The following is a 27,536-nucleotide window of genomic DNA, read 5'->3' as shown; positions in this document are numbered from 1 at the left end:
TACACCGCAGGAGTGTCGTCTTCACATAAGCAGTATTTTGTAAGTGCAGGTTTCTGTGGCTTTGCTCTACTATCCCTATATTATCACTGATCTCTGCCTCCATACCGCAACAACTCCGATCTTGATTATCAGTCCTTTTTTTAGTTCAAAACACTTTCCCCAGTGCCTGTATTACACGCAGAAACGTTACCATGACAAAAGGCCACTTCGTGACGCCCCCTTGAAGCCCACCTTTATCCAACGCCCATACCTGAGACAACGGCCACGCAGATGGTGTACGCTACGACAGTTGTCTATTAAGCTGATCTAACAGTTGCACTATGCTTTTCCCATCTGTTCACAAATCCATTTATTGGATCTTGGCCTAGTCCTTTGAAATGAAGATAATTTAGCTGCAAGTGTTTGTAATGCCTAGAAAAACTCAACTCTCATCCTTCAGCGGTGGTCCTGAAATGCTCCCAGAGTTTATAGCAGTAAGCTGTCTGCTTCACGTCAGGCAGGAGGAGACAACAGTGCAGAGCAGAAGCAAATAAAGCTCACACATCATAAACCATCTACTTTTGCAGCAGAAAAAGGAATGTATCAACCCCTCTCCTTCCCTTGCACACAGTGAATCCTTACAACCTTTGGCCAAGAGCCCTTGCAAACAGTTTCACCCCACACGAGTTGCCTCAGCATCACCCAAAACTCAACAGCCTGCAAGACGAAAGTAAGGAGAAAGGACATTATTGCGACCATCAAAGAGAATCAAAGGCTAATGATGAAATATCTCCAGAGCCAGACAGGTCCCATCAAGGTCTACCACTGGAAGATCAAAAAAATCATACATTGCATTAGCTGATCCAGCCTGACTTGAGGTAATATAAAAGACATACACTATAATCTATGCTTAAATAAAGTATATCTTCTAAGAAAGAAATAATGGTTCTGAATATACTCAGAAGCATTTAAAAAAATTTCATTTATCTATTTTTTCTTAATCTGTGTCCAAGTTCCAGCTTGCATTTACCAAACTTCAGCTTTATCATTTAACTTTAACTTTATCATTAAGTTCTTGTTAACTTTTCTAGAGGGGGTGAGGGCAGAATCCTTTATTATTGAAATTCATCATCCCATTCTGGAGGGTCACAGAATCCCTTTTTAAAAAAAATAAAGTGTTGCACTACTTAAATTCTGGTTAGCGACTAAAAATATAACAAATTCTACACAACATTCTAGTTTACTAATTTCTGCTTTTATCATCTGTATTCATATGAGCAAGATTTCCAACTCATATCAGGGTAAAATACAATCAGTGTAACTTTACCAGAAGAGAGTCTACACACATGTGCAGAACCAACTTAACGCATATCTAGCCAATTTTTGCAAGATCTTGCTAGCTCAAAGGCTTAATAAGCAACAAAAAAAATCTTTTTTACAAATGTGCTATTTTAGACCATTGCAAGATGCACTTCTGATTCTACCAATTTGAATCCATTTTTCTAGCAGTCAACATCTCTTCACTCATTACTCTGCCCTCCCTTCTGCTTCAAAAGTTAATTGTGATTCACACTCAGTTGCAAATAGCACACAAGGTTTGTCGGATGATTTTTTTGGCACTTTCCCAAAATTAGAAATGTTCAATTAGTCAATAAAAAAAAAAAAGGTATCTTAAGTACATGTACAAGCATTTAAATTGCAGTACACCATACCTGTGTAGCTTGTAAATAAGGCATCATAATTAAAATTTTTAAAGCACATGTTCAGAATTGACAGACACGTCAATATTCTCCTCCAGTTGAAGGGCACTTTACTTTGAAAAGCTTTGAAGTTACCAGTCCTACACTTAAACCCAGGCAAAAGCATTCACTGGTGGGATGGGTGCTGTATTGCAAATGAAATGGGGTTGAGCTGCCAACTTAACCTTCCAGCCAGCAGGAATCGGAAATAAATGGAGTTTAAGGCCATCCCTACGGAGCAGAGGACCATCATCCTGCTGCACTTTGCTAAGACATACGCAAAAACCCGAGTCTCGACAACAAAAGCAAGATCAGCAGCAGCAATCCGTTCCCCTTTCCAAAGCTATGCATGAAACCGCTGCCCAGTTCTTCCCAACCAATGCACTCCAAAATACTCCATTCGACCCCTCAAGAAGCATGTTTAGAGTCTGGTTTAGCTGCAAACCTGGCCCCTTCCACCACCACTGATTCCCAGAGCAAATGCGGAGCGCAGTACATGGTAGCAGCATTTAAAGAAAAGCTTGAGCCAAAGGTCAGTCAGTTTTGCAACAAAAAAATGGAAAATGAAAATATTAAGACATCCTATAAATAAATATCACAGCCTGACCCACTTTCCTAACAGGGATAGAAATAATTCCTTTTATTTCCTGCCTGACATTCAAAAATTTCTAAGCTACTACGTATCAGTGTTACCTGCTGGGAAAATTGTTCCCTGAAAAAAAAGAAGTTAGAAAACAGCTTGGTGTGAAGGTTAACTTCCACTCAGTCCCGACCTGAAAAAAGGATTTTGACACACATCCTCAGGTGTAGATCATTAAAATAATAAAGTATGTCCCAGGATCCAGGTAGGTTTTTGTGAACCTACAGAATGACAATCTCTAACATTTAAAGCAGGTTTCTGGCTGAAGTGACACAGAGAAGGTCACGCAAAGAGCAGGGAGTCAATATTCAAAGAGGAATCCATGCCAGAACGTGTGTTTGGGGCAGCCTTGGTTTGTTGACATTGATTTGTTGCTGCAACAGTTGTTACTGAATATTCACAAGAGTTCCTACGCCCAGTAAAATGCAACAAGTGGCACAGTTTTTTATTCTGCTTCTTGACACCAGTGACATAGCAATGTAGCATTTGACAGCTAAGCATCCAAAAAGAAATGTGGAAGAAAATATTCTATTTATTAATGAAACAGATTTTCAGATAAGATAGTCATCTAATTATACCTTGATAAACATGCTAATGAGGAAATGTTCTCAAGGATGCCACTAGCACGAAGAATGCAACATCCATAGGAGCCTTTGTAAGTATTGAGCATTAAATTTAAACTTGAGAGAACAAGCCAAGTGTGGTCCCCTAGAAATGAAGTGTACATGTTCACATCATACAAGGATATACTGTCTGCCTCCAAAAATGTCCTTCTCACGTGTATTACCTTAAAGACTGAAAGGCATGTAAATATTATTTGGCTTTAAGGAGGCAACAGAGAAGAAATTAATTGAGGGGAGATGGAGAAGTCCACAGAGCACCAATAGTAAAAGTAACCCAACCTTTCTGATCAATACAATCTTCTAAAATCTGATTAAAATATTCCATTTTGTACCTCACTTCAGTGAATTCTGCTCCCAGACATATTCTCTCTGGCCACATGAGCTCTCTTTCCCAAGAGCCCCTCCAGCACACAGACCTGAAAGATTATGAACGGTCATTCAACCATGGCCCATGACTGCTGGCTCACGGAGGTGAACCCAGCTCACCGCTGAGTCTTGACTGCAGAGTCTAGTTTTGTTTCCAGCTCTGTTCCCCTCCCACTGAACATCTTTCAGCACCTGCAGAAGCAACTGGAAACGAGCACCTAGCTTCATAACATAAAGACGCAACATTTAACTTAAGATCGCCAATATCCAGCAGAAAGAACATAAAGGGCTCTCTTCTAATTTCTGGTTTGACAGGGACTTCTCATTTCCACATACGTACCGTACAGAACTGTAATCACCTTCCAAGAACACTTAGTCCTTTTCCCCTTCCCTTCCATTTTCCAGTTCAAGCCAGCTGGTCCTCTATCCCATGGACTGTCACGCTAAATTCTTAATCACAGCGAGAAAAAGAATGATTTGTAACCCCTTGCAGGAAAGCACGAGTGGTATTTTCCCCAAATGACTCGTTTTTAATGAAAGCAATTTCACACCAAGGAGGAAAAAAAAGGAGCTAAATATTGAATACCTCAAGTATTTAATCAAGGCAGATGTACACAGTTGATGTACTTGAGAAGTTCCCCTTTGTTAAGTAGAAGAAAACTCAAGAATAAAGAAAAATCCAGATGACTCGAATTTAGGCAGGACTACATCTACATACTGAACACAAGCACCGAGCGCTCATACAGCTACATGTTCTCACTCCTCCTGTGCTTCTGCTGCAGCAGTATGCTGGGCTCATCTATACGATACGCCCCCAAACGCGGTCACGCTGCTGCCGAAATAGGTTATATACCAACATGAGAAAATCTGGCGTTAAGATGGTAAACAACAGGAGGGGAAAAATAAATAAAAGGAGGAAAGGAAGGAGGAAAGGAAGGAGGAAAGGAAGGAGGAAAGGAAGGAGGAAAGGAAGGAGGAAAGGGAGAATCTTGAACTCCTCAAGAATTGATTTGCTATCAAAAGGCAACTCTAGCACATCTATATATTAACACCAACCTGTTATGTTCGACTCGGCACCAGAAATGCTAACGCTTAAGAAGGTCAGCGCAATACAGCCATACATTCGGCGAGCGTAAAAATCCACCTATGCAAACCCTCCGGCGTGCAGACTTTTATTAGGGGAAGTTAAACGGCTGGTAAAATTCATCTGAAAGAGTCAAAATTGATCAACTCTACGAATGCTCCACGAAGCCCTCAGTTGCCGCCGTAAGGAAATACAGGAAGGAAATACAGGTTTTGATACGATGCCATTCACACCTGTGAGATGGGGAGACACCTGCTCCGGTTCACACCCAAATACGGAGCCAGTATCCTGGCTTAGCGAATGGAAAAAAGGCCAGACTTTACGTAGGTTTGGTTAAATCATCTTCATCCTGTAAATGAAAACTTCCTACTGCTGGCACAGATCGGTTTAACCACACTCAGCTTACTCCACTAGCTAGCCAAGCTTTTCCACCAGCTTCTTGCAAGAATGAAGTAAACCCACACCATTCAAACCACCACAGTGTTTAAGAGCCTGAGAAAACACACCAAACGTGAAAGACATCCAGTAACTCAACAGCTCTGAACTCAAGGAGGTGAAGAGTTGGAGTGATTTTCAAATACTGGAGCATGTTTGTCAGCCTTGCTGTGACCAGCAAGTACAAATGCCTTAGGAAAAGGGGTGGTTTTAGCCACTATAAACTCCTACGCTTTATTAAATGCGTCTGCACAATATATTTTACAGTCCGTATCAGATATTCCCTAACCCATCAAGACAGATTCTTGGCTATTAGAACACCAAGCTTTGATTTCTTATCAGGATGAAAGAAACAGCAAGAAAACTCACTTTCAAAAAAAAAAAAAAATCCTTCCAAAGAATAGACTTTTTAAGTGCATTTTAATCAAGCAATGACTCTGAGAAACCATTTTATTTTTGGAATAAATGTTGAAAATTTGGAAACAACACACTCATTGGCACATAATGCAGAATTTATGGTTTGTGTCAATGCAGCCTTAGCAACAGACTCACTACAATATCTTTATAATCCAAGATCTGTTAGCGTTCCTTTATACGGTAAGTAGCTCTTGAGTGCTTGTCTATGAAATAGCTCAGCGGTGCAGCGAAGGTCACAACCACCAGCCTACTGATTTCTCAGTTGCGGAGGCGGAGATGCATACATGCTTTTTTTTCTTTTCCTCTTTTTTTGTAGTAAGGCAGCATCTAACATACAGCTCTCTTGATAATCACTACAGAAATAACAAACGTTCCCTTAAAAAAACCAAACAAACCCAACCCACAAAACAACAAATCCAACAAACTGCTTAACGAACACTGGGGTCAATCCAGAAAACACCACAATTATGGGCGTCCTTCGAACGCAGCAGTCGGGCGGGCGCTCCGGAGGGGCAGGTCTGCAGAGCTTGCAGCCATCCAGCAAAGAGCCCAACTCCCCGAGGAGAGGCGTAGCTGCAAAAATCATTGCTTCCATCTCCAAATCTGCCATATGCACCTTTCCCACCGCCTCTGAAATGACTTAGAAAGGAGTTATTCTTGGACAGTAGCGGGAAAAAATGAAATTCCATCTGCTCCCAACAGATATGTAACAACAAAAACAAAGACGGTGGCTCAACACTACTTATGCAAAGTTTTGAAATAACCCCCGCTTCACTACCAAGCTGAGCATGATTTACAGGTCACCTCTCAACTAAATGTCTCTAAAAAAATAAAAAACCAACCCACCTCCCTGTTTAGGATTCAGTCATCACAAATTCTTTCCTCTCCCCGATAACATCCATAGGAAAAGCATGTTTGCACCCAGAAGGAATTCTGCACAAAATTTTGCTCTGTTCATTTTTTTTTTTAATTAAGAAAAACAAGAAAGGAAAAGATTTTGCCCGGTTCCGGTTTCCCAGTTAGCTTCTGGCCAGTTTCATTTAGTTACCTCTATTTGTAACCAAGATGTCTTAAAACATTATTTATAAGAGTAACACTGACCACCTACGGTAAGCTCCCTTAAACCCTGTAAGAAAAAGCTCATTCCTGCCGTAAAATTGCTGAAACTAAGACATGATACTTCCATGTACCCTAGCAGGAAGGATTAGGAGAATCACTTATGCGCAGTCCTCCGGAGCAGAAAGCAATAACCCACTTCACGTCGAGTGCTTCCCTCTGGCACGCTCGAACACTGCGGCATTGTCCGCCCGGCCGCGCTCTGCTTTCGTGGGAAGGATTTCAAGGTGTTGATGTGACTTGTGCGTCTACAAGGCTCTTTTCCTCTTGACTGTACTTTCATTCCCGGCCCAAAGCAGCTCTCTGCCCTGCTGCTGGGCTGATGAATGCTCACGGGCAGAGCACTGAGGGCAATCTTTGTGTCTTAGTACTCATTTCTGCTATTTAACATAATAAATACCAAACTTCAGGTTATTAAAAGGAGGAAATTTCAACCTGAATGCTTTCCAGACCTAACCACAGACATATGAATGCATCATAAGGTCAGTAACTTCCTCTCGTCTCCTGTGCTTTAAATTAATCTGTCAGAGATAATTTATAGAAGAAGGAATAAGAAGTGAAGCCACCACGTAATAAATTCCTCTTTGACACATGAAAAATACAAAGATACCAGTCACTGGACATAACAGTTTTCAGGAACCATTTTGTTCTTATGCTAAAATTATCTATGCAAAGGTATAAATAAAAACTCACGCAGCTGGTGTCTTTTTAAGCGTAAAGGCAGCCAGACGTTTTTGATAGACTTGATTTGATTTACTTGGTACTTGCAATGACTGCTGATACAGTGGAGAAGTTTCATAGCGGACTCTACAGCTTTAACTATGAGCTTCAGAAGATTCGCATGCAGCGGTTTCAAAGACAAAAAACATAAAAATGACTGTGCACAGTGTTACCTCAGAAATCTTAAAATCACACGGCCAATTTCAGAGCCCCTCTGAGCACCCCGAGCATCAGGACCGCTCGACTGGGCAGGGTTCCTATAGCACTGGTCACACCAGAGCCCTTTTGTACTTGAATACACAGAGCTGCAATCTCAAAAAGCAAACACGATTCACAGGAAAGCAAAGAAAAAAAAAAAAAAGTGGTGCCCAGCTCTCAGGAGCATCACCGGCCGGGATGAGCTCTGGGAGGGAGGAGAGCTGTCACGGCAGACCGCCGCAAGGCCAAGCACGACGACGATGGAGACCCAACTTGTTTTTCCCCTTCATCCCACCTGCAGAAACAGATGCTTTCTTGCCTGCCAAGAGCTCCGCGGTACTATTTTGAGCTTTTTGCATCCCGTTATTTAATTTATTTATTAAAGCCTGATTTGGGAAAAGGGAGACAAAACTTGCTTAAAGCATTTGGGTTTTATTTAGATGAAGCCAGGCTGTTCAAACTGGCTGGTAGTCAAATTGTTCCACTCATCACAATCCCTATTTTAGAGAAAGTGGAAGCATTCGGTTAGATTCTCCAGCTGTGTAACTCTTTACTTAGGGGGTAAGTTTCTCATCTCGGCAAGTTTAACAAGGGGGGTTTGAAGCACCCGACAATTCTTGACCCATGACATGCCATTCCCCAGGAAATAAGGCGATTTAAATTTTAGCTGTAAAATTAAAGCACGTTAACTGCTCACCATTAGCTAAATATTACAGGTGAGAAAGCAGCAGCTGCCCTAGATACCTTTCGAATGAAGTTAATGGGCAATAACACCACAGAAGGAGGAAGGATCACCAGCTTTTAAACCCTTGCCATCAACTACCTAGCAAACTACATAACGATTTTCTTTCTTTCCCCTCTCTCCTAAATGCTTGTCTGAAAGGGCAGGTATTTTAAAGACATAAAAAGCAAGAACAGATAAATATTGAATGCTCAGCATTTTTAAAGAGCTGGGCCATTAATTTAAAAGCTTAACGTGAGCCACCATTTTCTCCTGCATGTGGTCAACAGTTTTAACGCAGAATGCAAAAGTGTTTCGTGAACAGCAAACATACAAAATCCTTGAAAGCAGAGAGGGCTCCGGCCAAAGACAATTATTAAACTGGCCCATCCGACGCAGGACGGGACCTTTCACAAGAGCCCCTTTTAACACCAGAAAGCAAACAGGACGTTTTTTACAGAGTTTGTACAAAATTTGCGAGTTAAATGTAGCAGAGTTTGCTGTTGCTTCCGAACCCAAATGAATTTAGTTACTATTTGCACGGCAGGTTTACTACTTCAGCGAGACAGAGGATTTCATACCGTTAATCCTGGTTGGCATAACAAGCAATAAGTAACTCACGCACGGAGAGCGGGTACTGAAAGTCACAGCCGATTCATTTATTACGGGTTTGGTTCAGAGCTGTCTTTTGCCTGTGATCCTCACCACTCTGTATCGAACTGCAAAGCAGATGTTTTCCCCTGGCTCTTCCTCCTCTCTGGAGACAGAATTATTTCTACATGAGCTGTGCTGTGACTTGTCAACAAGCATATACTGCTCTGCCAAACGAGCCTTGATACTCCAAAACCTCGTCCAGCCACTAATTTGCCGAAGAGCATTTAGTATCCTGCCTAACCTACTCAACATTTCCACGTTTACCAAACACGGGTGCATTGGCAAGAGGAGTATTTTATGAAAGTCGCAGTGTAGTGAAGCGTTACATAAAAATTACGTGTTAGTGCAAAACCATTGCAAGGTTACTAACGGTATCATTTCAGAATTGTATTAAAAATAATCACTTTTTGACCCCAAGAGGAAGGTTGCAACAAATGAAAAATCATTTATGTAAATAAATGGGGGGGGAGAGCAATTTTCAGATATGCCTTACTGAAATTTTACATAAAAACTATAACGTATATAAACACTGTTGCGTAGGTTCCACCATTCCTCACCAACAATATAACTTCCCATGTGTGATTTGGAAAATTTGAATAAAATCTCCAAAAGCTAAAATGGTTGAAATTAATGTTTCAATCCTATGAGCACTTAAGCACCTAAAGTTTATCACATGAACAGTGACTACATGTACCGTTGGGTCCGCCACACAAGCATCCAAAACCAGGAGAACAAAATTTCCAACAGAAAGCTGGAAACGTAAAACCTTGCACTTCAAAAAAAAGAAAAAAAAAAAAAACCCACATCAAAAATAATCCCAAACATTACAACATTGCAAGCAATGAAAAAATTGGAAATTGGAATTCCTGCAAATTAATTTTATAAACAAAATCATAGAATCATAGAATTGTTTAGGTTGGAAAAGACCTTTAAGATCATCCAGTCCAACCATTAACCTAACATGACCCAGTCCACCACTAAACCAATTAAGGGGAGAGTAGCAATTTCATGTTTCCTGGCTTGGTGGCTGGATTATTTTTTAATGAAAGTAAAAACTAGGAATCGTTAAGGTTGGAAAGGATCTCTAAGATCGTCAGTCCGACCACCAACCCAACACCCCCATGCCCACTAAACCATGTCCCAAAGTGCCACCTCTGCCCGGTTTTTGAACGCTTCCAGGGATGGTGACTCCCCCACCTCTCTGGGCAGCCTGTTCCAATGCTTGACCACTCTTCCAGTAATGAAATTTCTCCCACTATCCAATCTAAACCTCCCCTGGCGCATCTTGAGCCCATTTCCTCTCATCCTATTGCTTGTTCCTTGGGAGAAGAGCCCGACCCCCCTCCCTGCCCCCTCCTGCCAGGAGCTGCAGAGCGATCAGGTCTCCCCTCAGCCTCCTCTTCTCCAGGCTGAACACCCCCAGCTCCCTCAGCCGCTCCCCACCAGCCCTGTGCTCCAGACCCTGCCCCAGCTCCATTGCCCTTCTCTGGACATGCTCCAGCACCTCAATGTCTTTCTTGAGCACCTGAGACCTCTTGTGAGGCCCCCGAAAGGTCAGGCTTCCTCAGACAGTGGTTTGGGGGTTAACTTCAGCTCCAGATGGAAAGCACAGGGTGAGAAAACCCAGCCTGCTCTGCTGTCAGAAGCTCACCGTGCCAAACAACGCTGAGCGATAACATAAACACATTATTTTGCTTTAATTGTTTCCATTTGAAGCTGCTGTTCTATATTAAGACGGTTACAGGCCTTTATATAACTTTCCACATACTTAAATTTTAATATAAAAATATTTTTTTCCATTTGGGAAAATACTGACATAGTAACAATTAGGAAACAAAATATCTGTATCTGCTCCCAGACTAAGCTGTGCGCTGGAGAGCAACGTGTAAAAGTGTTAAAAAAATAAAAAACAAAACCACTTCTAATACAATTTAATAGGTGTTAAAAGGGAAGACCACATGACAAAAGGTTCTGCAATTACTGGCTTCCAGTTTGTAATGCATCCGAGTAGCTGGCAGCGTCGCTGGGTTGTACAGCGAGCGATGCACAGGATCATCGAATGACTGGTGCCGAAGTGAATCATCAAACTCTCTGGATTAAATGGCGGGACTTATTTCATTTAAAAAAACCCCAAAAAACCAAACCATTATTTGTTCCATTTTTCCAAATCACAAGACGAGTTACATGCTTGGCAAAGTGCACCTTCAGTAATGTAAATAATAGTTTATGTTTAGCACCCATGAAGCATTGTTGAATGAATACTACCTGTTTCTTATGCTGGTAAGAAATAGCTGCATGCAAGAGCATTTGCTAATCAATAGACATAAAGAACTTCAGCATAAACGACAATCAGACCCCCTAAAAATAAGAGCAGAAGAATCCTCTTGCTAACAGGTGATTAAAAGAAAAAACATCTGATCAGAACGTGAAGATGCTACCCAGGAGATGCTCTTACCAGTGCTTTGAACCTTAATATCATTTGCCCTCCCTCTCCTCGCTGCCTTTTTACTTTGTCTTCTGAAATGCATCGCACTGACAAATAACACCCATTCAACGACCAATTACTGTTTCTGGGTCTTTTTTGTATAACTTCACCTTAACAGGCTTTTCCTGTAAATCACCGCGAGCGTAACGCCACATCGCACAATGCCGTTTCATCCCCGTTCCGTCATTTTATTCACCCTGCTTTTCCAGGATGACGGCGTGATCTCTGTACCCAGGCTCCCCAATGACATCGTAAGTGATGCAATCAGTGCACATCTGCGCATTCTACCCAGGTCATGAATGAAAATATTAAGTCAGGTTCCAGCTCCAACACCTTACTAAACATATACTCAACACCTCATCAACTGCTGCCCTTCGATACCTATCGTTTGAGAAGGAGCCTGATTAATTTTACGTCAATAGAAACGACAGAGCGGAAGATAAACTTGGTTGTCAGCTCATTCCAGTTTTCCTGGGCTACCACACCAAAGGTGAAAAGTTCTTCGTACATCACGTAGTGCAGTCCAGCTCCTCCATTTCAGTAATACTCCAGGTGACATTGAATCAAACAGGCTTCCAAAGTCCAGATAGCATTTATCTGTTACAGATGCCTTCATCCTAAATGATGCTTAAAAAACATTCCCCCCCCTACACACACATATATCATTAGAACTCTTGCCAAAAATATATTTTGTTTAAAATAGCATCACTTACAAAATGGCAAACCTATCCGGCAATTTCTGTCTGTCTCCAATCATTCTTTCCTTTAACGTGGCTCTAAAGCCCCGTTTGCTCTCAAGGTCAGATTGATGGGTCTGTAGATATAGAGATCATCTTTCCCACAACTTTTTTTTTTTTTTTTTTTTTTTAAATAGCCACTGCACTTCACTATTCCACAGCCCAAAGACTCAACTAATGTTACTTTCTATGACCAGCTCTTCACCCTCACTATTTTTAAAACTGCTCTTAAAAGATTATGAGTACACCCACCCGAGGGCAAAATTCAATGATAATTACATGGAGAAAAGATTTTAAAAGTGAATTAAGGATACAGAGGAAATAACACAGCTTCTGAAAATCTAACCAAAGCATTGAGATAAAAAACGTAGCAATGAAAAAGGCAGAAAATTTGATTTGAGCCAGTGAACGTGAATCCCATCGGTATAAATAATCAAGACAACGTACAACATGGACTATTTTAGGGGGAACACAATCCAAATGTTATGACTAGGACTCCTACGTACTCCCTCAGTACAAATAAGTAATACGATATGTATCCATATGCACCATGTTCTCATTTCCAGCGCTCAGGACGAGCTCTGCAGTTGAACAGTCAGCTCGGGAAAGGACTCCGCATTCTCCAAAACACCGCTGTGGAAAACAGCTCCCTAAGACCAGTTTTAGATTGACAGCTAAGACGCTGATTTGCATCAGAAGTCTGACAGCACCCCAGCCTCAGTCTACAAGAGCCGCAAAGTACCTACTTGTACGGAATCTATCAGGCATCAAAGCAGTCAACCAGTTCATAAATCAACCCCGCAATGCTATCCTGCATTAATTCACTTGGAGAGGGAAGTGCGCTACACCCTTCTGAACTGAAACCGCATTGAAAGCGCAGGGAGGAAGTCAAGGTACAAAGCACGACTACGTAAAAAAAAAAAAAAAACCAACCCCAAAAAAACCACACAGACCACATGACGGACAGAGATTTCCTTTCCCCGTTTTCAATCCTGTTGCAATTTGCTGCCATGAGTTTTCTATCAATACCACCGGGAAGCAAAGACAGCAGAGAAGCACGCCGTACTCTCCTTGGCTTCGCCTGCACATGCCAAGCTCCTGCAGAAATATTTCTGAAGATGACCTGGAAGAAGGCTGAGGGTGGCATATCGACATCAGCTAGCTTCAGTCACCTGAAGTACTCAGTGCCGACGTTAGCGTGGTCATCTCCCATACGGTTCATGGACAGCGTTCCTCAAAAGGCAACTCATAACAACATTTTACTTACAATTTTAGATCCCAAGCACGGTTTAATTTCACAATACCACACATAAAAAGTTTGGGTTTGATTTCCAGTACATGCAAGTGAATGTCTGAAACAATATCGGCACCAGCAAATGTGTCTTTCAGGTATTTTATTATATAATCCCTAAGACCTTTGCTAACAAGATTAGGATGAGATGGTATATACAGTGTGAAGTGTATTATACATCAAAACTAGTTTGGACAAACTATTTCACATCGCTGACCTGGTCTCCTTTTCTCCTTAGCTCCATCACTTAAACAGGATGTTATATATTAAGGAACATCAAGTGACCTGCACAATAATTATTTTAATTCCACGCCTAGGTAATTGTACAGCTTTACCTACAAGCATTTTACACCTAAGAGGCACAGAGGTAACTGCCAAAAGAAGAACATCCCACAAGAAAATTTAGAAACTTACCACTCTTACCGTTTGCACTCCAGACAGAAGTTACAGCAACACAAGACTAATTAGGGCCAAATTCTTCTAGAGTTTGTTTTTAAAGACTTTGTCTATATATTCAAGAGCTAATAATGAACATGTATAACCAAGGGAAAAAGCTTATAAAGAGACTCTTAGCTACAGAGTGATTTACACTCTAAGTCATTAGCAGAAAGGAGAACCTCTGTCAAAATGCCAGACAGTCACTGCAGAGAGATATATATATATATGTGTGTGCGTGTATATATATTTACCCCCCCATTAAAATTATAGCTATCAGGTTTTTTTATTTAGTTGGAGATTAAAGAGAAAGCCACTTGTGCCAAGTCACGGTCCTGACCTGCTGTAAATCTTTAGCCCATCAGCAGCCCAGGCTCCCAAAGGGTTTCCAACACTCAGTCTGTTCATTAGGCACAGCACCTTGTATTACTCATATCACGTGTAAATTAGGAGAACTTAAGTCTCCACAGTACTTTCTGGCCTCAAAATGAGTGGCTTTTTTTCTTCAGCTATGTCAAAGATACCACAGAAATCATTCATAGTGGTTTATCTCCTCCACTATTGATGGATAGGGGCCTTCATCCTGCTACTCTTAATTTTTCAGTATGAATTTGTTGCTTCTGGCCACACCATTAAAAAAAACGATACGCTACAAGACACTACAGAAACCAGCAATTCCAGTTGTGTCTACAGCATCCTATAAGTCCTCCTAAACCTGAACAGTAAGATTTCCTTCAGTGGATGACAGGAGTTCACTTATTTACTGACCTTGCTACAGAAAAGCAAGACAGCCTTGATTCCCAAAAAGGGCCCTGTGAAGCCTAGCCGTGCTCAGGCTTTTGCAAATTTGCTGATATCCATGACACCACCGTAACTTCAAATCAATAGGAAATGTATAAAAAAATTAAAGTGTAAACAGAAATCAACAGACACATACACAGTCGTCTCCTACAGAATTCCTTCTTCAAATACACAGGTAAAAGCAAGGAATCCCTTTCTGAGAGCTGCCTTCTCCTGTTCTCCAGCCTCAACAGAGGAAAAAATAAATCTCTTTTACAGGTAATTCTACAGAATCAGGGTCTACAGAGGAGAGGGGGAAGCCCACTCCATACAACCATTTCCAAACTGCAGTGGGTCTGCAAAGCAAAAGGGCAGAAACATCTTTCCTTCCTCCTCATGCGTGGTGTAAAGAGCAGCTCTCAAATCCTTCTTCAGGAGACCACAGAAACACGGCTGCTTCCTAGAAGGCTACATAAAGCCTACACATAGAGAAAGATCTAGGAACTGAGGAGGAACACAAAGGTTAGAAGAAGATGGGAATGGCAGAAATATTTGGATCAGGGCAGTTGTGCGTGGCCCTGAGTCCCACGGCACAGCCTATGTTTTTAGCCCAGTAGCTATGTTCTTACCCCAGAAGAAGATGCATGAAGTTACCTCAACCTACAAAAAAGGGAACACCTTCCTCCACCTTCCCAGAGAGCCTCCAGCCCAGCCATAGTGACTTGCTCTGAAGGATGCTCCTTCTCCACCGCAGCAGGTCTGCGGGCCAGCATCACCAGCGGTCTGCCTCCTGCAAGATCTCACCAGCTTTGGTGAACCTCGTGGTAAAATACGGCTCACCATGGCTCACTGCTTGAGGAGGCCTGGTATACAATTTTATAGGGTAAGCCGCTATACCTTCATGTCTGCGCTCACATTTCACCATGTTCCTGTCCCAGCTGCCTTGAGATGCTGAAAGATCAGTGGGTTTTAGGAGGCTGGGAGTGCAACAAAGGATGTCTTCTTCAGCACGATGTCTCATCTCATGCATACTCTCATACATCTTGTACCGAAAACAAGCAAGCCTCCAGCACAAAAGATACTCTGATGCCTTGACCAGCTTTGATCAGATAACATGATTTTCACTTAGTGATTTTTTTTTCTTTTAATTCCACATGACAAATTCCTGTCAGCTCTGAATAGAGAAATTAAGATCACATTTAAACTTCATCACTTTTAACGCACAATATCCTTTTTCATAAGCCTCAGTGAAGATGATTTAGGCATATTTATAGTAACATTAACCACATTTCTTCTGTAGGACAGTATTATTCTCAGAATAGAGAAGTTGGATACCAGTTGCCATGCAAAACTGCCATTAAAGCATGGCTTCTAAAGCCCCAAATTCCTATGTAAATAGCGTCATCATCAGAACATCTTTAAAACATATAAATAAGTTGTCCCTGTTTCATAGATAGGGAAACTGAACCAAGACAATTAGGTGATGAACCGTACTTCTGTTTGATTCCTAAAGTTGTGTGGCCATTTATTCTCCAGGGAATCATGCCCGATGAATGCTAAGGCTAAACCCCAAACTTTTCCAAAGTAAAACACAGATAAACTGATATGGTTTTGGCAGAACTGAAGAGGGGCAGGGGCCAACTTATAGCAATATAAAACCTGAGTATCTTTGCTTAAAAAGACGTTACGAGGAAATGTGGACAAAGAAGAAAAGCTGCTCTCTGCCTCCAAGCTACCAGAACACACTGCACCTCCTTTCCAGCCAGCATTAAGCAAGGGGAACCCACGTTTTCTTATCCATAAGCTTATCCGTAAGTTTGCTCATCCATAAGCCTCGTTACAGCTCACAGCAACCAAAACCCTGCAGAGATTTCAGTCTGTGCAGCCATCCACCCTTCCTCAACGCCCGGGCTGGCACAAGCCCACCATTACTGCTCCCCCCCCATTCAGCGCTGGCTCAACCCCCGAGCCCCGCCAGCGCCGCGTCCGCCAGCCGAGCACGCGCGCAGCCGCCCAGCGACGGGGCTCAAAAGCAGAACTGCGAGAACAGAAACCAACCCGCTTCGGTCTCAATTTCAGGCACGTTTCAGAAGAAATGACTTGCGCTTTTTATAAAACCGACTAGCGTGCCAGCCTTGGGCAGTTCTTCATTTATTTATTCCCTTCGCCTTTTCAGGACTGAAGTTCCCTTACCCCTTTTCTATTCTTCCTTAGGTGCCATTAGAAAAGTTACAGGCTATAAAGCCACTACAGCTTTTCCTGCTGGATCACACATTCCTGTTTTCCACCAGAAACCCGAATCCCCATCCATTTACATTCAAACACCAAACCTGCATAGAAATTATTATTATGCCACTCACATTAGGGAATTATGCGCATATTGAGACAACATTTGCCTGCTGTCCCAGAAATCTTCAGCAGTTCAGGTTACTGAGAAGAGCTGCAAAAGATCCACAAATTACTATTTTAACACTATTATGTTTTACGTAGCTCCGAGTTTTCTTTGGGCTCACCACACAAAGTCAAATAAAACAAGTTAATAGAATATCAGTGATATGCACGAGGGTTAAAAAACCCAGTATTTCCAGCAACATTAGAATGGATGGTTTAGAAAAAAAGTGCATAGGCGGGAAGTCAAGTTCTGTTTTTGACTTTGAACCATTTCAACACCTCCTCAAAATGATTCATACTCCGAAAGTTGAACGAGGGCATATTTAAACATTCATTACCATTCCTGAAATGAAAAACACTGACTTTAAAGAATCGCTGCAACCTGTGCTTGTGAGAAACAGACACCAACTGACCCAAATTTAAAGATCTGCCTGTTATGTGATTGAATGCAATAAATCAATCAGTTAACAAAAGTGCACTAACATACTGTCAAGCAATCAAGCAGCAACTATAAATAAATGCATCTGGAAACAGAGTGTATGTTGTACAACAATATAATTTAGTTCCAAATTTTTCAACAAAAATAAAAGCAACTGACCTTACAATTATGCCTGTTCCTAATCTCCATTTGAAAAAAATAAAAAAATCACAGAACCGCCAGTGACCTCAAAGGTAATTATTTCCCAACATATTACTTGGAATTCAATACTTTTCTTCCAGCGAACCAGCAACTTCGATGCCTGCTCACAATTCGGATACAGCAGAATACTCTTTTTCTAGCAGCACAGAGGTCCTTGATGCGAAATGACGCAGGAGTTCCACCCGAGCATTTTCTTGTAATACCAACCTGCAGAGTCAGCGTTTCAGCCCCATACTGCTTTGCATCTCAGGTCTTACAATGGCTAGAAATCTTTTTCTTGGCATTGCCTTTGCTGATTCCACACAAGATCAAATTATGTAATAAAGGCAGACATTGGAGATATTAAGCTCTGAAATAGCTATAAAATTCATGTGACACTCTCCCCTCTGCATTAATAGGGTATCAGTCGTGTAAATTAATCATTAAACAGGCAGGTGCACAACTTTGGCAGGAAACATTCTGCACATTGCTACAAAAAACCTTCACAAAGCCATCTTGAAAAGTTTATCTTAGAAGAGCTCAGACATGTTCTCGATCGTCACAAGCAATGAAATCCAGAAACTGTGCACAGGGTGAACCTCAATCATAGATTTTTCTCCAGACAAGGCAACTAGATTCAAAATATCTGGCAACAGTGCCACAATACCAACACTTAGAGCATTACAAAACTGTGAAAGGAAGGATATAACGACACATGCAGAAGGACATTGTTGGGGGGGGGAACCCAAAAACCACTCAATACACAGCTATGCATCATACCAGCAGCAACTCACCAAAGCTAAATGCACTGGAGGTGGTTTGTTTGGTTTTTTTTTTTCATGGCAATACTAATGACTGAAAAACAGCAGGGATGAAAACCACCACAGCTCTAAAAGCAGAGTAACTGAAGACATAGCTATTCTTTCACTTCACAATGAAGTAACATTAAATCCAACCTAAATTTTCTGATTGAAAAAATAGCTCTCACCTTCTGTGTTTGAGTTCATAAAAGGAGTTTACCAAAAATGCTAATTCATCTGCGCCAAGCTTCTTATACTTTTGAGTACACAAGCACTGCCTTGGAGACAGGTATTAAATTTTCATGCAGTATAAACACTGACTAATAACAAAGTCTTCAAAAGGGTGTTTTCCTAATGTAGCCTTCCTTATTTTGTGTCCTTTCAGATTACAGAAACTAGGAAAGAAAAAAACAAGGTTTCTGAAATACAGGAAATAGAAAGAGAAGACAAATAACAGAAAAACTGGGATTTTCACAGCTGCGTTTGTACATCCTGCATTAGTCTCTACAGAAAGCTGAGTGGCGCTGGCTAATGGTAGAAGACATTACAGATAATTTTCTCCCATAACAGAACATGTACCGCTCTGTACCTACACGAAGCAACAACCCCTATTTGAATTTTTGTGACAAGCAACAAGCACATCTGAGATGAGCGTTGTGTTCAGCAAAACTGTTTCTTCTGCAGCTACGAGCTCAGCAGGCACGGCGGGGGGTGGAAAAAAAGAAAAGAAAAGAAAAGAAAAAAAAATAGTTTACATATTGGAAAACTCTTGGTTCAAATGGCCTCCGCTACCATGATGTCCCTTACACCAGCTTAATTCTGCTTCTGCATTTTCAAAGAACCGAAAATTCCGAGTCTGATAATACTGCAGGAAAAGTGTTTTACCAAATGAAGCCATGAGTACCAGGAACGTTAACTAGATCACGGGGCATCCTGGAAGTATTTCATACAATCTGATTTAGACATCAGCTGCCCTTCTTTAGCAGGAATATTGCTCAGCCAATCAGTAAAACATTTAAATTCTTCTGTGTTATGCGAGATGCGCTAAGGCTATTATCAGCCCAAACCAGTGAGTCCATTTTCTTTAAAACATTATTCTAAAAATCCCCCACTATTCCGATCTACCAAATTTAGCTTGTCAGATTTTCACATGAAGACTGTTCCGTGTGCAATCAAGGTCTCTTACCAACCCTAACGACTTCACGACTCCGCAATCAGGACAGAGCCCTTCCGTTTCGAGAATCCCAAGGATTTCAGGTTCTACAAGCCAAAACCATGCCCTGAATCGTATGCATGCCGCACATCCACAGAAACCCTCACAGCAACCTGTAACTCTATCAAATAAATATTTGTTTCAAGCAAAGGGAGGGAAGGGCATTAGTGACAGTCTCAAGTAGACTCTAAAAGAACTCCATGAGCGAGCCACAAACAAAGCAAGGGAACAAAAGCAGGAAACAAAAAGCAAACATCCTTACTGGTTCAGTGTTTCAGTGACTAAATGAGCATTTGATTCAAAGCCGTGCACAAAAGCAAATTATCATCTCTGTTCCGTGCTGTAAAATTGATTACCAAATTTTCCAGCCCTGCTTTCAAGACGCTGCCGTGGTTGCACGGGCCGATGTTAGCACATGGCCATCCAAGAACACGGTACTGTAATAAAATTGTGGCGGTCCTTCTTAGGGTGAATTCCAGTTTGTAGCAGCTTACTCTCCCTCCACCAAAACCACTCTACCTACAAAATCACACAATGCTCAGTCCCATCTTCTGCATTTTTTACTGTATCTTTTCACTATGCTTTAGAAGATGCGATTTAAGAGCTCCTGAAGAACTACTGCCTGAGAACATTTTGCGTGCAGGGAAAAAAAGCAAAGCTCTACCAGATCAAGAAGCTAATTCCAAGTGCTGTGCTTGGAACTTCAAATTGGAAAAAAATTCTTCAAGGAAACCGGCTGTTAAGAAAAGAGCACCCAAGGGTATCATAAATTAATGCAATAATACAACAGTTTGGTCAGCAGCAGTATTATCTCAATATAGAGAGAATTTTCAGCATGTATCTTCATAGACACTTATGTTAGGTGCAGTAAGCTCACGGTTTTAAATTCGATTGCTCACGAAAAGCTTCAGAGGAACAAGCCAGGAAAGTGAAATCCATCACATGCATTCCAAATGTTATTTAACTATCAGGACACACGATAAAAGCATTGCTGGTCCTGGTTCTTTTGAAAGCTTAACACACACAAAAAAAAAAAAAAAAAAAAACCCAGGGCTAACCTCAGTCATTTGTTGGTATTTCAATAGAAGTCATTGATGTTAAATGTAAATTGACCAAGATGGTAACGAACACCCGGTTGGACATGAGCTTATTTTGGATCCATAACGAAAGAAGCAACTGAGATTGTGAAATAATGGAAAAACCCAGAGCAGCGTCAGACAACTGCTGAAGTGACTCCGGCAGCTATTCGCTGATACTCCAACAGACACAGAGAAACGAGACAGAAATGTCTTTCGTGTTGACCACTGCAGAAAAGGAAGCACTTCCAATCTTTCTGAGGCAGTGATATGCTCCTGGAATTGGCAGGTGGAGGAACATGATCCTCTACCTGCACCATTCCCGGAGGTCTCAACGCTCGGACGTGCTCAGCAGGAAGAGAGCAGCTGGACGCTACTTACTCCTCTCTCTCTCGGGTTGAGACCATGAGCTGTTCAATAATTCCAGTAACTAATGCTCCAACGGTGAAGATGTTTGATGTGCATGAAGCAGAGATGACAGAAAGGATCTAGCGTGCACTGCATTGTCTTACTGTTCCAAATTTTCCACTACTGACTCCTTGCTATAAAGCAGACTGAAAAGTAATGATAGGAAGTGAGCTTATTACAAATATTAACAAAACCTCACGCAAGTCAAATATTTCTGCTGGCCATTCAGCGCAAGGCAAAAAGTGTAGAACATCTCAGGTATTTCAAAAATACTGAATTATTTCACAGAGGAATTTTTGTTCTTAAAACAGCCCTAGTAAAATATCACACTGTCCAATAAAACAGCAAAAGGAACAATAAAACGGTGAGAATTAGGGGGAAATGGCTAACGTTTCATCCTAATTCTCACCGTTTTATTGTTCTCTCTCAATGAACAGGCCATTTAAATACACGTATAGATAGACAGAAATGTAGATATGCACATGTAGACAGACATACACACACATCTCCTAGCAAAATTATAAATCCAGAGTTGGAAATAATGCCTCCAAGAACTAAATAAAAGCATATAAAGGTTCTTTTTTCCCCCAGTGTATTCTTTAAAATTGATAATGGTGAAGCATTTCCTACTTGAATAGCATATTCTTTTATTACCAGTGCACAACATTTCAGCGGGCCATTCACACAGCACCATGGAAGAGAAAATCACTTTAAAGCACAATAATGTACTAATGAAAAGAGAGAAACAGAACGGGGATCGGGCAGAAATGCAGCACCCAAATCTAATTTGAGCACTTAAACTGATTTGTTTCAAATTGCCAACATCCTTCGATATATTAAGTAGTTTCCTGACTTTCCTAAAGCTTTAGACTGCATCAGGTAGCTTTTTAAAGACAATGGTTTTGTACACCAGCTTTTGACCAAAAGTTCCCATTTATTTAAGAATGGGAACTGCGATAGTTCTTTGCCAGCTAGCAACTCTCTCCGGTTATGATTTACCCAAATCTTCTAGAGATAAAATTCCTCTTCGCTGTAATATTCTTTGGCCAAGGACACTGTATTACCACCGACTCCTTAATAATGTTCAATCAGCAGCCCATAACTGCCTCCATTAAATTAATAAAAAGGTAGTTTGAAAGATACACTCTAATCTTCTTTTTTTTTTTTTCCCTCTCCAACTGTCATGTTGTATTGCTAAGCACTGCTTAGCATTTTCCATCTCCCACCTCAAGAAAAAAAAGAGAAAAAAAGTATTACCATGAAAGGAGAACCAGTGCCTTTACACACAAAAACAAGTTTTCTGGAATCATTTGGTATTTCATTATACAGTCAAAAATATAGTCTGTTCGTATTTTCAGCTACAATCACACATCAAATTGCCCATCAGTGTGCCTATACGCGCAATCCGCATACAATTACTGTTCCAGAAGCCAAGCAGTATCCTAAACTTGTTAATCCAATCCTCTACGATCTCTGGCCAATAAATCTATGTAAAATAGCGGTCATTTCTTAACCTGTGCTTTACCTCCCTCAGCAGCCCTTGTCTGTCTGCTACTCAAGCGGCCGGCTGAAAGAATTCAGTTCAAGCAGGACAAGAGGTTGTGTCGCTGAGCTACGGCAAGCGCTTTGAAGAGCCTGTGGTCTCAAAGCTTGCAGCATCCTTTTGGCTGTACAACACCCAAGGCTGGCAAGTTCACTCTCGAGTTCGGTGCTCCTGAGCTCCCGCTGCTCGAACGCGTTACCTCCAGCGCGCCGCTGCAGCTCCACGACTGGGAGATTTCGCATCCCTCCCAGCAGCCGGCCTCGCAGCAGCACTTCTCTCCTGCCCGGATTAGGGCAGCTGAGAGGCGCTGGCCTGCAGCAGCCTCCAGCCAGCACAGAAGCTCGCTGCGGCTTTGTACGGAAATAGAAAACACAAGCGCATCAGGCACGTCCTAAATTTTCTGTTTCGGCTTCCTTTAAAACCACGATCTTGCTCTTTAAAGAACTCAAGTGGCTGGTTCCACATCTCAAAAAAAAGAAAGTCACCTGAAGTTCTTCAAAACTCAATCTTCTACCCCCGCCAAGAGCAACACTGATCTGTGCAGAGGCCAGCGTTTTCTCAGAAGCCAGTTCCACAACCAAGAACAACCAATAACGAAACCACATGCAGGTATGTTTCTGCCATGCCATGCCATGCGACTTTTAACAAGTCACAGCACACCACACATGCTTAAAAAACCCCACACATCCGCATTAGGACAGTAACACGCTGCATATTGTCTCCGCTTTTGCGGTTTGGGTGAAACAAGAAAGAAAATGGTCCACCCCAGGTTTGTCGCCTGTATTTCTACCTGCAGTCTAAATAAACAGACTTTCCCAGTGAAGAAGGCAAGCAGAACATTAGCGGACTGCAACACGAAGCTACGATGTTCGTTCTTCGCTGCTAACAGGGGAAGACGTGAGGGATTAGTCGGTCCACGAAGCACAAGTTATATCATGACAATCCCAGTGCTCAGCGTAAACGAAAAAGTCAAGGCCACAAAAACAGTCATCATACGCATCTAGATAAGGACAGGAAGATTACGATGCCAAATTTAATTACATCTCTCAGTCAAGCAGATAAGCATGTGGAACATACCACACTTACAAACTCATTTTCACCTGCCCTTCTACTTCCCATTTGTACCTACAGCATCTAATAACACGTCAACTCTTTTAAAGCCAAGCTCTTGACAACCACGCACAAAAAAAAAAAGAAAAACCAAACGCTGGCAGCGCCATTTCTGACAGGAGACAGAGTAAACTTGAGGCATGTGAAAGTTGTGACTGCAAAGCTCTAAACGTTGCTAAAAACACTTGTTCGCACTTCTCACAGCTCGAAGTTTAAAAACATTAGCAGAAACTTCAATTCACTAATAAATAAACAGCTAAATAAAATACCTAGGGAGAATAACAGGCATTATATTTTTAGTCAAAATTTTAGACCAGAATTGTATGTGAAAAGGAAACAAGAAGCTTTATCGAAACAGACAAGAGGCTAAAAAACAAACAAAAAAGCCCTTGGCAGTGGATTTATACCAATTCGTTTGTTACTCGGCAGCACCAGTTTTGCCATTCAGAAAAGCCACCTCTGCCTTTAATCAAATCTAGTCCCCTTAATATGACCACTATCCTAAACCGCTCGAGTAACAGGTAGGTGCCTATTTCACAACGTTCTCTCTCAACTAGAAGAAAATTCTTATCATGCCAGTGGCAAAAACCATTAAAAAGGAAGTTTTCGACTGCCAGGGCTTGCCTAGCCTAGCATGGTTTCCACACAGAACCCCTTTCAAATTAGCTGCATCACACACCCATCTACAGACTGTCAAAAAATACAAGTAAGAAAATAGAAACCTCGACTCCTAAAGCACACAAAGTGTCATCCCTCCATGAGTTCGGCTTATACAGACAGCTCCCCTTCCCCCACACCTACAGGGAGCATCGTCGAAGGGCGGTTGGTACTTTCCATAAGGAGCTGTCTGAGAAAGCAATCGCTGCCTGCAATAATCATCCTTTTTTCATTTCCTTCTTTTCCAAGCCCTGCCCAGGGAACTCACCTAACGCATGCAGACACACACGCTGGCTCTCTTGCTGCCACAGCTGATAAAACCAAAGCAGGTAACCATCTTAGAGCAACCCCTTCCACCGAAGACTTAAGTTTATGGAGAGAAGCCAGAGCGCATTTCCAGCCTATTCCCATGAAGATTTCCCATTTCTCATCCTACGGGATAGACTTTAGACACACAACCCAACCGAGTATCCCGTCACCACCAGAACCAGCCTCGGCACTGCAGGCAACGCGCTTTCCAGTATCACTGAGTATCCCGTCACCACCAGAACCAGCCTCGGCACTGCAGGCAACGCGCTTTCCAGTATCGCGCAGCCCGAAGATCACCGAAGATACCTCTCCTCCTGCACAGACACCCCTCACTCCTGCACAAGCACGTACGCACGTGGCCCGCACCAGCGCAGAACCATGGGGTCTCTGTCCCCTGGCCCAGAACCACTCAAAAAAACCCCAAAAAATACCCTACTGAGAGACAGCACCCTCATACCACCCCCTGTCCTGTTCGATCCCCTCCAGCTGCCCAGCTCCAGCCTTGTCCCCCAGCAAACCCAGGAGCTTGCTTCCCACCGTGCCTCCCCAAGAGCCAGCACCGCTCCTGCACGCGCTCCTCTGCCCCAAGAGCTGAGCCTCCCCACGTGCCAGCTACCCCCCGAAGACGCCGCTTCTCTCCCCCAAAATTCACCCTTAACCAAAACCACCACCTGCTTATGCTATCTGCCAAGACGAGCTTGCTTACACCCCCCCGAACACCCCTGCTGCCTCCACCCAGCCCTAACACCCGCTTGCACGGCCTTCCTCTCCCACTCCAACCTGCTCCCAGCCAGGTCCCGTCTCCCATCTTCACGCTGGTCTTTCTCCCCGACAGCCACGCTGTCCTCCAGCCCGGGCACCCGCTCCCCACCGCTCCCGTCTGCCTCCAACACAGCCACCTCCACGCACAAAACCAGCCCTCGTTCACCCTTCAGACTTAGGATCATCGAATCGTTTAGGTTGGAAAAGACCTTTAAGATCATCCAGTCCAACCATTAACCTAACACTGCCAACTCCACCAATTAAGGGTCGAGTGATAATTAATGTCATGTTCCTGGCTTGGTGGCTGGATTATTTATTAATTAAAATAATAACTTCTACTTACACAGGCCCCAACCCCACCCACACGTCCCCCTAACCCAATCCCCCCAGCTTCACTTTCTCCCCAGACCTACTGCAAGCTAAACCCAGTCACTCGCATTCACACCCCATCACCTCCCAGGCGCAGCCCGCTGCGCCCCGACCCGCACCCAGCACCCAACACAGCGTCCCCTCAGAGGCCGCTCTGCAGTGCAAACGCTCTGTACTCACCAAACGCTGCCTCCACGCCAGCGCTGCTCGGTGGGGCGCCCGGCGCTCCCAGACCCCCTCCACGCAGCCCCAACCCCTCCCGCCCCCCGAGCTGCCCTCTCGCCCCCGCGCTCCTGGCACCCCGCCACCCCCCGAACCTGCTCCCCCACCGCCACATGCCCGTTGCCCCCGGGCCTCCCCCTCCGCGCCCCGCTGGCCCCCGCCTGGCTCCTGCGGGCCCTCTGCACCCACACGCCGCCCCGGATGGGTCCCTCACGCCCGCCCCCCTGCTGCCCTCAGCCTTGTCCCCGCGCAAACTCCACCGGGGACCCCCAGAGCCCTCCTGTCCCTCGACACGCTCCTACCCAGCCCTCACACCTGCACCCTTGCCGTCCCCTGGGTCCGCCCCCCGCAGCCGCGGCCACCCCGCCACCCTCAGCCCGGGAGGCTCCCACCCCCTTTTGGAGCCCCAGACCCAGCCTGAACCCCAAACCTTCTCACACCCACCTCCCTCCTGCCGTCCCCCCCCCCCCGCCCCGGCTGTCCCCTTGGGCAGCTGGAACCGGGGACACCCGGTGCGGGCCCCGCTCCGGCCCGGCCCCTCACACCCGCACCCCCGCGCCCTCCCGGTACCCGCCGCCCCCCGGCCTGCTCCTGCCCGCTGCCCTCCCGCGCCCCGGGCCGGCCCCTGGGCCCCGCACCTGCCCCCTCACCCCCACCGCCATATTGTCCCCAGCCGGGGGCACCCCCAGCCCCCCCGCCGCCTTCAGGGACTCACCTGAAGCGTCCCCCGCAGTGCTGGCACTGGTCGCCCACCCAGCCGGGCTGGCACTCGCACTGCCCGCTGGCCGGCTGGCACCGCCCGCCGTTGGCGCACGGTTTGTCGCATTCCTTCGCCGCCGCCGCCGCCGCCTCCTCCTCGGCGGCAGCGGCGGCGGCGGCGGCGGGCCCCAAGCCCGGCAGCGCCGGCATCAACAACAGCAGCAGCGCCAGCAGCAGCCGCCGCGGCGGCCTCCCGCCCTGCCAGCCCGCCGGGCCCCGCCGCGCCGCGCGCTCCCGCGCCATCTGCCGCCGACGACGACGCCGCCGCCGACTGCGGGAGGGGCGGACCGGGGGGGACGGGGAGGGAGGCGGCGGGGCAACGCGGACCATCCGCCGCGGCCGCCTACCCGGGACGGTGGCCGGCGAGGGGCTCTTCCGCCGCTACGGTGGCCGCGAGGTGGCGGCGGGGGACGGGGAGGCGGCGGCGAGAAGCGGGGGGGGGGGGGGGGGGGGGAGGGAGGGAGGGGGGGCGGGGGGCGGCCGCGGGCCGGGGACGCGCCGGGCCGAGCGCGCGCAGCAGCAGGCAGGCGGCGCCGGCGGGCCGCGGGCGATGACGTCACGCGGAGGCTGGCCAGTGGCGGAGTCGGGATTCCCCGCCCTCCCGGCAGCGCGAGGGGTGGCGGGGGGATGGGGGGGGCCCCCGGCGGTGTTCCCCGCGCCCCCGCGCCGGGAGAAGGCCCCTCAGAGGCGGGCAGGGCCCCTCAGAGGCGGGCTGAGCCCCTCAGAGGCGGGCAGGGTCCCTCAGAGGCGGGCAGGGTCCCTCAGAGGCGGGCTGGGCCCCTCAGAGGCCGGCTGGGCTCCTCAGAGGCGGGCAGGGTCCCTCAGAGGCGGGCTGAGCCCCTCAGAGGCGGGCTGAGCCCCTCAGAGGCGGGCAGGGC

General features: G+C 44.7%; 1 protein-coding gene across 2 annotated transcripts in view; it reads right to left on the bottom strand.

The window, feature by feature from the left end:
* Positions 1 to 26,988, bottom strand: part of ATRN (attractin) — a 156,968-nt gene extending 129,980 nt beyond the window's left edge. The window contains exons 1-2 of one of the 2 annotated variants that reach the window (XM_075708899.1): positions 26,947 to 26,988; positions 26,615 to 26,901 (exon numbers count right to left, since the gene is read on the bottom strand). In XM_075708899.1, the coding sequence (XP_075565014.1) occupies positions 26,615 to 26,901; positions 26,947 to 26,988 (329 nt within the window). Of the gene's footprint in view, positions 1 to 26,614 lie in introns of both variants that reach the window. The other variant, XM_075708898.1, reaches the window with a different exon arrangement.
* Between the last annotated feature and the right edge of the window lie 548 nt (positions 26,989 to 27,536).

This window comes from Pelecanus crispus, chromosome 4 (assembly GCF_030463565.1).
Source record: "Pelecanus crispus isolate bPelCri1 chromosome 4, bPelCri1.pri, whole genome shotgun sequence".
In the NCBI taxonomy this organism is placed as follows: domain Eukaryota; kingdom Metazoa; phylum Chordata; class Aves; order Pelecaniformes; family Pelecanidae; genus Pelecanus; species Pelecanus crispus.
The sequence above is the reverse complement of the archived record's forward strand: the minus strand, read 5'-3'. Positions and strand labels throughout refer to the sequence as shown.